We start from the raw sequence: 12,882 nt of genomic DNA, 5'->3' as shown, positions 1-12,882 counted from the left end.
ATACATGTAGAGTAGAAATAAAATTACACATCAAGAATAATTCTATTATATATTGCTAGAATATACATACACGGTTTCTTCTGAAAGTCTACAGAAGAAATAGTAAAGTCTGATTACCAACAGATAGCAGGATGTCAGAATTTTGTTTTACAAATTAACACTTGTCTTAAATAGTATAACCATACACATAAATTATTTTTAAAAGAATTTCTGAATAGGTAACACGAGCACATGATAAAAATTTTAATAAATAAAACAGGAAGTACTAAAGTTAGTATCTTTACCATACAAAAAAATTCCCTACAAGGCTGATCTACTAACCAGTCTGTTGCTACCCCGAGTCAATCATTTATGTATTCCAGAGATATTTCACACACAGACAAGCATATGTATTACTTTAATTTAAAACATGTCACTGGGTTACCTGGGTAGTGAAATCATGACTCTTCTTCTTTAAGCCTTCCTATACTTAGAAAAAGAAAGTGTCATTTCTAAATGGTTTTTAAAGAGACCATAAAATGAAAAAGACAAAGCTATACTAAGTTTATGAAACTGATAAGGGCAATATAATGCTCAGAAAAATTAAACCAAATTTTTTCCTTTGTGGCCCAGGGAAGCAAGTTGAATATACAGAAAAATCTCCCTGGACTGCAGCAGCAATGAGAAAAAATCTACAATGCTGGTTTTGAGCAGCAAGGTTAGAAATTGCTTTTGAGAAAGGAATACAATAAAAGAGAGAGTTCAAAAGCACTTCTGAAATTATATCAAAGTGACTAGAAGAGCAGTAGTGGTAATGTAATCAAGTCGGGAGTGAGGGAAGACCTGGACTGATAGAAATGAACAGCAAAAAAAAAAAAAAAATTTTATACAAAAAATGGTTAATTTATTGTAGTCCTAAATGCTTCTGGGCAGGGGAAAAGTGGGCTTGAGGAGAGTCATTTATAATGTTCTCTTATTCTTAAAAAACAAAGAGATGAAACAAATATAAAATTTTATCAGGTAATGATTCTGATAAATAGGGGTATATGTTATATTATTCACTGTATCTTTCTAAAAGGAATAAATTTATGAAAGAATATTTTTAAACAGTGAAATCAGTGATGCTTGTAATATAAAAGCAGTAGCACCCCACATGTTGGGTATTACTTTTAATTCTACAAATTCATGTTTCCTTATTAAAAACATTAGTTGACAAAAAGTACTTTTTTTTACTTAATACAATGGTTCACTTTTCTTTTTGTTTTGAAAAACATATCACAGCAAAAACTACTTAAAGATCTCAATTAGTTGCTGACATTAAACCATTAAATGAGAATATTAAAGAGAATCTTTGAAAAAAATCACATTTCAAAAATGAAATGGATAGAAAGCTAGGACAAAAATCATTCAAGAAAAGAATAAACTGAATTTATTATACTAAGTATGGTGTACTTGATTCTATAGACTACATAAGGGAAAAACAGCAGTAGAGTTTTAACTTGAAATGTTGCAACAATTTTAAACCATACAACAGAACAAATAAAAGACCCTAGACCCTAGAACTTTACAGTGCAAAGAACCTTAATAACAGTACAATCCATTTTCTAAAATTTCTTGGTAGTGAGAACCATTAATTTAAAGTTGAAAGAATTTTACCTCAGTACGAATGATCAGCTTCCACCCTTAATATGTTATAAAAACAAAGTAAAGCATACACATAGAGATTTTTACAAAATAAACAAATGATTTTCAAATTTTAAATGAAAAAAGAGGTATACAAATGAATCCCAATGTCAAATTTCATAATACCTCAATTCTCAGCTTAGCTATAGTTTTCTTTAACTTGTGGTGTTAAGGAACTTTCAGAACAAGAAGGTAGTATCTAGTTAACAGGGAATGGTAGCTATAAAGATAACTAGCAATTATTATTTAAAGAGCATTTCCAATCTCCTCCAATGCTCTTCTCACTACATCAAAGTCACTATTTAACCTGACACAAAAACATGTACAAGAACGCTGACTGGAAGAATCTGGACTCCTAAATATCAACAGAAATATTCTTTCAATTCTTCTAGAGCTAAAACTTAATACCTTTACACTAGTAGGGAGGTAAGAACATGGACCATAAAATCAAAGTCATGAGTGAAATGTCCACCATTTACTGTCTTATGATTATAAACTTTACTCCTAAGACTGTATTCCTAATACACATTACAAATGTGTATTAAGTCCTCTGAGTCTAATACAAAAATCATTTTTATAGTCCTAGATTCTAAGGCTAGTTTTACTCTTGGGTTCAACCATTTCTTTCTGTGTTTTATGCCATCATTAACGAGGAAGGACTTTTTAAATGCATCAATTATTTATCTTCAAATTGCAGCTTAACAAATATGCTCTTCGTTTTAAAGTTATATGTAATTAGACATCATTTCCTTAATTGAGCTGTCCTGTATAAACCAACAATTGTCAGTTTCATTATGTTAAATACAATATATGTCCTTATAATATTCGTGAGGCTAAATAAATAATTCTATGCTATGTAATTTACATGTGGTTCTGGTTAGTAAAATCAATGAACTGGTCACAAAGACCTCCCTAAATATTTCATATTTGTTCAAAGTTAGCAGTTCTGGGACATTCCTGGCAGTCCAATGGTTAAGAATTCAGCTTTCAATGCAGGGTACTTGGGGTTAGATCCCTGATCAGGGAATTAAGACCCCAGATGCAGAGGGCAACTCTGCCTGTACACTGCAACTAGAGGAACCCTCTTGGGCCGTAACTAGGGAAAGCCTGTGCCCTGCAAGGAAGACCCAGCACAGTCCTGCCTCCCTCACCAAAAAATGCAGTTCTAAAGTAGAAATTTAGGACTTCCCTGGTTGTACAGTGGATAGGAGTCCACCTGCCAATGCAGGGAACATCACTTAGATCCCTGGTCCAGAAGGATTCCACATGTCGCAGGCAACTTAAGCCCGTGCACCACAACTACTGAGCCCACGTTCTAGAGCACGCCAGCCCCAACTGTTGAAGCCCATGTGCAGAGCCTGTGCTCTGCAACAAGAGAAGCCACCGCAATGAGAAGCCTGCCACGGCGGCGGCGTAGCCCCCACTCACCGCAACTAGGAAAGTTTGCAAGTAGCAGCGATGACCCAGTGAAACCATATATAAATACACAGTATCCTTTAAATTTTTTTAATAAAGAAATAAAAGTAGAAATTTGCTTTTCTAAATATGTAGCTTAAACTTTGAACACTATTTAAAAAATTGGGTGAACAATTTAACTATCCCTGTTGAATATATCCCAAATTAGGGTAGTACAGCAGTGGGCCCTGGAGTCAGACTGCCACAGGGCTCAATTCTAGACTACTACTTAACTGAGCAAGTTACTTAAGCTCACCATACCTCACATTCCTCATCTTTAAAAAGATAATTATAAATAGTACCCATTTAGCAAGGTTTCTGAAACTGTTATAAAAAGTTATCTCAGAAATAAAACCGTTACAAGGGCCTTGAAAGACATTTCTCAACTCTGGACCTCTGTTTAATTTGTAAATAAAGAGTGCATTAAATTATTTTTCAAAGTCTTTTTCAGCTCCCAAATTCTGTGTGAGTAATTAGGCACTTTTCTTAATTCACTAAAGTGTAAGTGAAGTGTTACAAATACACATTAAATACCATTTTTATACCCTCAAAGTAACCTAATTTTTTAAATGTTTATAGCAGAAGAAAAACTGCACTGTATTTAATTATATTGAATTTTAAAACTTTAAGTAAGCTAACATTTGTGTTTTGTCATAGACCAATATTAAAAACATAGTTTATATTTTTATACAGCTTCCAAACCAACTCTAAACTGTAAGGTATTTTGCATCCTAGTTCCCCTTTTGAAGACGTACCCTCCTTCTAGCAACCTTTCATTCACATAATTACTATAACTGAAAAAGTGTTAAAGACATCCTTCTCAAAAGTATCACGCTTTCACAAAGGGCAAGAAGCCTGCAAGGAGAATGTTTAAAGATAAAACGCTCAGCATTACAACAAATGAAGAAAATATCCTTTGGGGTATGGTTTGTGAGTAGGAAGGACAGAAGGAGTAAGAGTGAAAAAGAGTATGTGACCAGATATATTCAAGGCTGTTCCCTTCCTGGTTCCAAGGATGACTTGTGTTTAAATGAACAGTTTGGAAAGCTTTTGAAAGAAAATTATTAAAATTCCATAAAATTTTGTCCTTTGAAAAAAATTAAGATACTATTTGCCTTTCTTCACTGGTATTAATCAGTTATGCAGGCACATTTTATATATTTTATGATATAAAGGCACGCATAAAGATATAAAGCACTTTCTTGGCGGTGCTAGTGGCAAAGAATCTGTCTGCCAACGCAGGAGCCACAACAGATGTGGGTTCAATCCCTATGTCGGGAAGATCCCCTGGAGTAGGAAATGGCAACCAGCTCCAGTATTCTTGCCTGGAAAATTCCGTGGACAGAGAAGCCTGGCGAGCTACAAGCCCATGCGGCTGCAGTCAGACATAACTGAGTGATCAAGCACAAAGACATAAAACAAGCAACACAAAAAATAGTATTAATCGGAACCATACTTAAGAACCAAATTGGAAACATTAATCCAATAACATCACCCTATCTTGCACCATTCCTTAATAATTCATGAATTATTAAGTTCTTGGTAAGCTAGAAAGCATGTTAATGTAACGCTATTATTACTTGACTGCTTTGCTCTTACCTCTATGTTAGTGGCTATTATAGACCACAGTATCATAAAAGAGGGTACAAGTTCCAAAAGAACTGCAGGTGAGCATTCCAATGCTTTTATTACAAGGGAATTTTGTTTCAGAAAATATATTGCCTAAAGAAACATTTTAACCATCCCAGACTAGAGCATTCTGGACTAGAAGAAACACGGTGGAGTAAAATATAACCCACCCTGAGCTAAACTCTTCTAAGCACTTTGCCTCTTAAGAAGTGGGATGAGATCACTCACCATGTCAAGCCACAGAGCTCTCTTATTCTTCTTTTTGTGATGTTCAAGAAGCCAGACCACATATCCAAGATTTTTTTTCAAAAAAAGAAGATAAATATTCAACCTTTCTGTTCTCTCTTTAAATTGTCATCTTATTAGCTTCAATTTAAAAATTATAATGGTGACTGCCAAATCCCCACCTTCACTCCTGAAGTTCCTATATCGTTAACTTCTCTTGGAACATTTCCAATTATGGCTCACAAATACAAATTTCAACCTTACTCAGCTTCTTAAAACCAACTCCTTCATGTCCCACTCCAAACTCACAATCTGGAATCTTCATTGATTCCTATTTACAATACACCAGAAACAAATGCCAAGCCCTAACTATACCTCCATCTTCCAAATCAACAAAAATATTGTGACTGAGCAAAAAACCATGGTAGACAAAGCCTGCTGGAAATAAGAAGCATAAGACAATGTGTTCCCTTCCTTAAGAACTTTTCAATTCAATAAAAAGAGCTAACTGATAACTGTAATGATTACAATATATTGAACTATTACTATATGCCAAGCACTGGGTTGAACCATCTTCATGCATTATCTCAAAAAACAAAAACTCCATAAGATACTATGATCTCCAAGTGACAAAAACAGTATCTGTAGAATCTGAAGTGTACAAGATCACACAACTAGAAAATGGTAGAGCTTGAACTCAAAAATAGCTCTGACTACAAAGCCCTTGCTAACCATAAATAAAACATACAAAACAATGTAGCTGCCAAAAGAAAGGTACAAACAAAAGCAGCAACTTTTCCCAAATTGATCTCTTCTCCATTCCCACTGCCAACACCTTAGTTCAGAATTCCTGCAAAACAGGTACTGAGAGGGGTGCTTAAAAATCACACAGGGAGCCCATTTAAATAAATGCTCCTAGGCCCAATCCATAAGATTCTGAACCACTAGGCAAAAGGAGTTTCTGATGCACTTTTTAAAAACCATATCCCTAATTATTGCTCATTCACTCATTTATTCATTCATTCATTCAACAACGATTCAGGTTCCTACTATGTAGCAAGTCCGGTAAATTCATCCCAAATATCTCCTCTACACCTGTTCCGACTAAATTCCATTCCAGAAATACTCTAAAAACCCTATTTTCCACATTCACTCATCTGTGTACTAGATTATTATGCCCTATCAAGTAAAATTATTTTGATCAAAGCTTTCCTGCCATATAATGAACACCTGATACACAAGAAGAGCTCAATAAATGTCAGTACCTTTCGCATTACATAATCTAGATCTGCACTGTTATTACAGACTTCAATCCATAACGTAGGGGAAATGGTGCAACATTTGCTAAGAGGACTAAACACAAACAGCTCTCCCCACTCCCCACTGTATGTGCTTTTCCTTCCCCTGCCTCAATACAAATCCTTAAAGGAAGAGTTTATATTCTATCTTCACTGCAAGTTCCTCGACTCATCCTGACCACAATAATTCTTCTTTCCTTACTAACCTATAGGACAGGAATTACTACTGCCAGAAAAGGAAATATCTTAACATTTTATTAAGTACAGTCTTATACATCCTCTAAATTCCTTTTTTTTTTAATATTTATTTACTTATGGCTGTCAGGTCTTAACAGTGGCACAAGGGCTCGGTAGTTGCTTTGAGGCATGTGGGATCTTTGTTCCCCAACTAGGGTTAGAAACCCAAATGCTCTGCACTGGAAAGCTGATTCTTAACCACAGGACCACCAGCAAAGCTCCTCTAATTTCTTTTGAATGATTTTTCACTCTTGTCTCATTGAGATTCTTGAGAGCTGATTGTACTACACATTTTCATTATAATTCCAAGAGTTTCTGACCTGCTAAGTATTTAAGTGTTAGTCGCTCAGTCATGTCGGATCTATGCAACCCTATGGACTGTAGACCGCCATGCTCCTCGTCCATCGGATCCTACCGGGAAGAATACTGAACCCGGGTCTCCTGCACTGCAAGCAGATTCTTTACCACTGAGCCACCAGGAAAGCCCCCTGCTAAGTATATAGTTAGCCTTGATATGACAACACCAGTTTTCCCACCTGTGCAAGTAATCCTTAAGTTACATTGCTTTCTGCCTTTTTAACAATATATATTTTTCTTTTAAAAAATATCTAAATGATTTAAAACTGTCAAAAGCTCATCCTCTATGTAAGGAGACTTACATAGTACAGTGTCTCTACCACAGGTATTTGCTGCAATACCTTGAGTCAAGTAGTTTAACTTCTCTAAACCTACATTTCCCAGTCTAAAAACGGAGGTAATACTTCTCAAGCCAATATGAAAAGTAAATGAGATAACACAGAACATTTAGCACAGCACTTGACACATAATTCCTGGTAAATGTTAGCTGTTAGTATTTCCTGATAAACAAAACCTGGAGTAAATTTTTTCTGGAGATTAAATTTAATCATTTCTAAAACAAAGTGACAAAATAAGTCAGGGAATTCACATATTCAGAAAAAGAAAAATCTAAAGTAAGTCAAATTTGCACAGAAAGGTTTCTCTAATTAGTAAGGCTGCTACTGCTGCTGCTGCTAAGTCACTTCAGTCATGTCCGACTCTGTGCGACCCTATAGACGGCTGCCCACCAGGCTCCCCCATCCCTGGGATTCTCCAGGCAAGAACACTGGAGTGGGCTGCCATTTCCTTCTCCAATGCATGAAAGTGAAAAGTGAAGTCACTCAGTCGTGTCCGCCTCTTAGCAACCCCATGGACTGCAGCCTACCAGGCTCCTCCAACCACGGGATTTTCCAGGCAAGAGCACTGGAGTGGGGTGCCATTGCCTTCTCCGAAGTAGTAAGGCTGCTGCTGTCACTACAGTCATGTCCGACTCTGTGCGACCCCATAGACGGCAGCCCACCAGGCTCCCCCGTCCCTGGGATTCTCCAGGCAAGAACACTGGAGTGGGTTGCCATTTCCTTCTCCAATGCAGGAAAGTGAAAAGTGAAAGTGAAGTCGCTCAGTCGTGTCTGACCCTCAGTGACCCCATGGACTGCAGGCTACCAGGCTCCTCCGTTCATGGGATTTTCCAGGCAAGAGTACTGGAGTGGGTTGCCATGACCTTAGTAAGGCTAGGATTTTTTAAATAAGATTACGAAAAGACAGATGCTGGGAGGGATTGGGGGCAGGAGGAGGAGGGGACGACAGAGGATGAGATGGCTGGATGGCATCACCGACTTGATGGACGTGAGTTTGAGTGAACTCCGGGAGATGGTGATGGACAGGGAGGCCTGGCGTGCTGCGATTCATGGGGTCGCAAGAGTCGGACACGACTGAGCGACTGAACTGAACTGAACTGAAGCAAGGATAGAGTTAACTTTACTAATACAAATAATCAATGTGCATAGTTCCTAAGAGGAATCCCCACAGTATTAACAGAAAGAACATGGGGCTTAAATACCAAAAAAAAAATAATAATAATAAAATAAACTTAAATACAAATAGCAACGCTCACACTTAACTACATGATACCAAAAAAGTAAATTCTCTATCCTATTTTCTCACTTGTAAGATGAGGTAAAAATAGCTGTCACAAGATTAAATAAGTAAAAAGCCTGACCAACAGATCCTCCACTAGTGGATCTTTCCCTTCTGTGCTTAAAAGTAAAATTTCCAAACTCTTTTACAATAAGGCTTAAAAGTTCATTAGATACAACATATACCCAATCCAAAGTCAATATTCCAACACAAAATTGGCAGGCAGAAGAAGACTGGAAGGAAAGGAAAGGAGAGATTTTAGACAAGACCAAGTAAGAATCTGACTTTTCAACAGGAGCATGTCTGTTATATTTACTGCAAACAGCATGCAAAACAAGACCCATGAAGTAGTAAGAGTTTTAATGAATGTTTTGGTAACAACTAGATTCTGTGACTGTTTCTGCTCTTCAAGACAACTGGAAAAATAGCGTTATTATTACATATTACATACAGAATTTATTTAAGAAACATGGACTTCCCAATTATATTTTCTCCCACCCACTCAGCTCTTCCTCACTGCTCTCAAACATGAACATCTGTACTAATAGCTAGAATGCGACTACAAGATGAACCACCAACTCCAACAAAATACTATGCTTAAATTTCAAGATGGCCAAGAAGTTTAACTCAACTAGGAAAACTGCTTAATTGATTCTAGATCCAAATACATCCAAGAGCTCTTGGATATATGTACAATAAGACTATAATAACTCTGTTAATGGAAATAATTTACCAATACAGTATTTATTAGGAAAAAAAAAGACATTAAAGGGGAAAGAAATTTCACAATGCACAGCTCTGCAAACAAGTATAACAAAATAAAAGCATGTAAGGAGTTCCTTTATATGGCTTGAATGCTGAAGAATTCTGGGGGAAAATATGCAAAAGATAACTTAGGATAATCTTAACTTTACAAGTATTACAGTATTTTTTAAATGCTTAAAAAAAAGTTTTCCTCACCACTGGTATCCAGCCCATTTGAGTCCGCACCTTAGTTCTTAAGCAACCTGTTCTATCAATAATAATCTGTTCCCAAATTTTATTTTACGTTACTATTCCAATACAGATTCCACCCAAAAGTATGTAGACATGGTATCAATATGAAAGAAGTATTTTTTTCTAAATTCTTTTTAAAAGGAGTTATTTTCTTTTATGATCTGTGCTTAGGTGATTCTTTATCTTATGCTGAAATACAGGATCACTGGAGGATCTCTAAATTTAGGGATTAAACGTCATTGTTTCCTAACTTTTACAGCTTTTCTTACCTAAGCCCACCAAATTTCATAGACAGCCATTCTTTTTATCACCTTTTGCTTATCTTACATAATGAAATGGAATGAGTATCTGAACTCATTATAATTTTTCACTTATGTAAATGGTAATTGTGGTTGATGAATGCATTCTCTAAAGTACAAAAGAACACACACATTGTAGGTGCATAATTTGCATCTGGAAAACTACAGTACTCTGGAACATAAAACTCTCTATTAAGGGCTTATTTACAGATGTTTATCAAAGGTCCAATTTCAATGAGCTATCTTCTATACGCTATTAAAGTTGAAGGTGTAACTTTCCAGGATTTGTATTAATAGGCAACAAGAAAGACCAAAATGCCTTCTGAAAACCACAATAAGTGTATATCTGGAACTTCCCTGGTGGTTAACACTCAGTTTCCAATGCAGGGAGCAAGAGTTCAATCCCTGCTCAGGGAACTAAGATCTCACATTTCGCATGGGCAATCAAATTAAAAATAAACAAATAAATGGATCTCTAAAGGTGGAATTTCAGACTGTGACAGGTGGTAAAAGAAAGAAGAACTCTTAGATCAGTTTCATTTAAATCATGACTGTCCAGATAACAACCTCTCCCTATGAGATAAAACTAATGTAGTAATATAATCAGTAACTGATCATTAAAGCAAAAATATCCTAAGTATAAGGGGCTTCCCAGGTGGCTCAGTGGTAAAAAATCTATCTGCCAATGCAGGAGACACAGGTTCGATCCCTGGGTGGGGAAAATCCCCTGGAGTAGAAAACGGCAACTCACTCCAGAATTCTTGCCTGGAAAATTCCATGGACAGAGGATCCTGGCAGGCTACAGTCCACCGGCCACAAGGAGTCGGATACAACTCAACCACTAAGCATGGGCAGCATCCTAAGTACAGATTGAACCCCTCTCCCCCACACCTCCTGGTCACTCAGTCTGTGTTTTAAATTCAAGGCTGCCCTATCAGAAAGGCACTTAAAGACAGTCAACCTCAAAGAGAAAGCCAGCATACTAATTCAAACATAACCAAGACTGTATTTCAAAAGGGAAAAAATTAAATGAGAAAAAGTTAACACCTTAAGATATTACCATTAGGGCAACAATTATCTACACTAATTTTACTGACAAGGCAATAATTACTAAAGCATAGAATATTAACTATGTAGCAATATTTTTCACTGTAACAAAACATACTTGAAAATTCTTTCTCAGTCAAGCTGCCAAATCTAATTTTAAAACTGACCCTAAACATAAAACTACTCACCAACTGGACTAAGAAGGAAGGCGGGAAAAAAAACACTGGTTTAAGGAAATAAAACTGGATTAAGAAAAATAACTTTAATCAGCCGTCCATCAAAAAGCTACATAGAAGTTTCATGGCTAAACGACACTGGTTTATTATTATATTAATAAATCGCTTATTTCCTTCTGCACGGCTGGGATTTTACAAACTGCCACATTTTCATAAAGGTATGATCATGAGGATTATAGAGAAAGTTCACACAGAACAAATTAAGTGAGGAGTATACCATCCTTTAAGTAACAATAGTTTGCTAAAGAGTAAAAAGGGAAGGGAAAGGCTGACAATCTACTTCTCATAACCCCCTCCAAAACTGGGGGAATTGGAGAAGTCATCATGTATCAGACAGTATTCACAAGCACAAAAGAAAACACTTCCAATAGTGAAACATAAAGCAGTCACTCTGCATTAAAACACAGGCAATATTTTCTACGTTAGTATAAAGTGTGCTATAAATGCCTATTAATACAAAAGGAACGACCACTTCCACACCGTTATATACTTTAGTAAACTACACTGCAGATCTATAATAAACAACTCCTTGAAAAGCAAGTACCTTCCTTTACAACTCTATTACCTTCCTTTTCTCCTTAAGACATGGTCACAGAATGAACCTATACAACTTAATTTTCCTGGGTGCTTCCCCTCCTCCCTCTCTATGCAACGCAAATATACTTTTTACGTTCACAGAAATTCATACCTAGTACCAGTATCTCAGCCTATTTGAAAACTGCTTGATTTTGAAAGTTCTAATAAGATGTGTTCAGGTTGGAAACGAAAAACTACCTTATAAGGGTATAAAAGACTGAAAGCAGGAAGCGGCTTTGACAAAACTAAGGAAGTTGCAGCGCGCTTGCTCACTGGGGGACTTTTTTGAGGCAAGAGAAGTAACACATGACATCTTTCTCTCAAATTAAAATGTGACTTGTTTGGCCGGTAGGAACGTAGTGGGAGATGGAAAAGACCGGGAGTCGAAAAGGAAGAGGAGGTGGGTGGTCCAATGAAAGCCCCCATCTAGGTTCCCATTTTCAGGGTCCGATTCTTCCCTTTCCCCACCCACACCCCGGGTAGAATGTTGTCACAGCGATCTTGCAAAACCTAAAGGAGCGCTTCTCTTTTCTCGCTCCTTTGCCCGGCCAGTGCCCGCGCTCCATTCCCCTCGGCCTCCAAACCTACGGGCAGGAAGGGGCACGGGGCAAAGGAGGGTCGGCTGCGCGGGGCTCGACGACCACCCCCACGCGACCGCGGGCCCCGGGGAGGCGACCGTCCCCGCAGCCCCTCGGGCGGCGCTGCCCACCGCGGTGGGGGAAGGGCCGGGAGGGGTCGCGCGGAGGAAGCCGCTCCCGGGGGGGTTTCTGGGCCGCGCGCCGCCGCCCGGCTCCCAGAGGGTGAAGCGCAGGGGATGAGGGAGGCCCTGACTGCGGGCCCCACCCCTCGCCACCCGGCGCGGCACGGGCTGACACGGCCGGCGGCAGCACCTTGCCGCTCCATTCATCTCCCGGCCTCCTCCTGGCCCCGCCATTTTCCTGCCTCCGCCTCAGTTTCCCCACCCCCGCCCATCAGCCCCCTTACCCCGTGCCACAGTCCACCACACAGGCCGGCAGCCGTCCCGCCATCTTCGTCCTCGCCTGCTGCTGCTGCTGCCGCCGTCTGCTCCGTGCCGGTTGGGGCCAGGGATGGGCGGCGGGAGGTAGAAGCTATCTGATCATCCACGGCCGGGCCACCCTCTCCGTCTGGGGGGGAGCCGGGAAGCCGAAGCAGTAGCGAGAGAGAAGCAGTCTCGGTCAGCGGCTACCACTTCCGCAACCCGGGCAGGCAGGCAGTCCCCGCCCTGCC

The 12,882-nt window shown here is 38.7% G+C and overlaps 1 protein-coding gene across 2 annotated transcripts in view; it reads right to left on the bottom strand.

Moving 5' to 3' along the window:
• ACTR3 (actin related protein 3) overlaps positions 1-12,874 on the bottom strand; it is a 47,102-nt gene extending 34,228 nt beyond the window's left edge. For both annotated transcript variants that reach the window (XM_055572869.1, XM_055572868.1), the window contains exon 1: positions 12,619-12,874. Coding sequence is in view for 1 of the 2 variants with exons in the window: in XM_055572868.1 (XP_055428843.1) it covers positions 12,619-12,662 (44 nt within the window). In the remaining variant the exon portion in view is untranslated. The remainder of the gene's footprint in view (positions 1-12,618) is intronic.
• Between the last annotated feature and the right edge of the window lie 8 nt (positions 12,875-12,882).

This window comes from Bubalus kerabau, chromosome 3 (assembly GCF_029407905.1).
Source record: "Bubalus kerabau isolate K-KA32 ecotype Philippines breed swamp buffalo chromosome 3, PCC_UOA_SB_1v2, whole genome shotgun sequence".
Lineage (NCBI taxonomy): Eukaryota > Metazoa > Chordata > Mammalia > Artiodactyla > Bovidae > Bubalus > Bubalus kerabau.
Note: the sequence above shows the minus strand (reverse complement) of the source record. Positions and strands in the feature narration are given on the sequence as shown.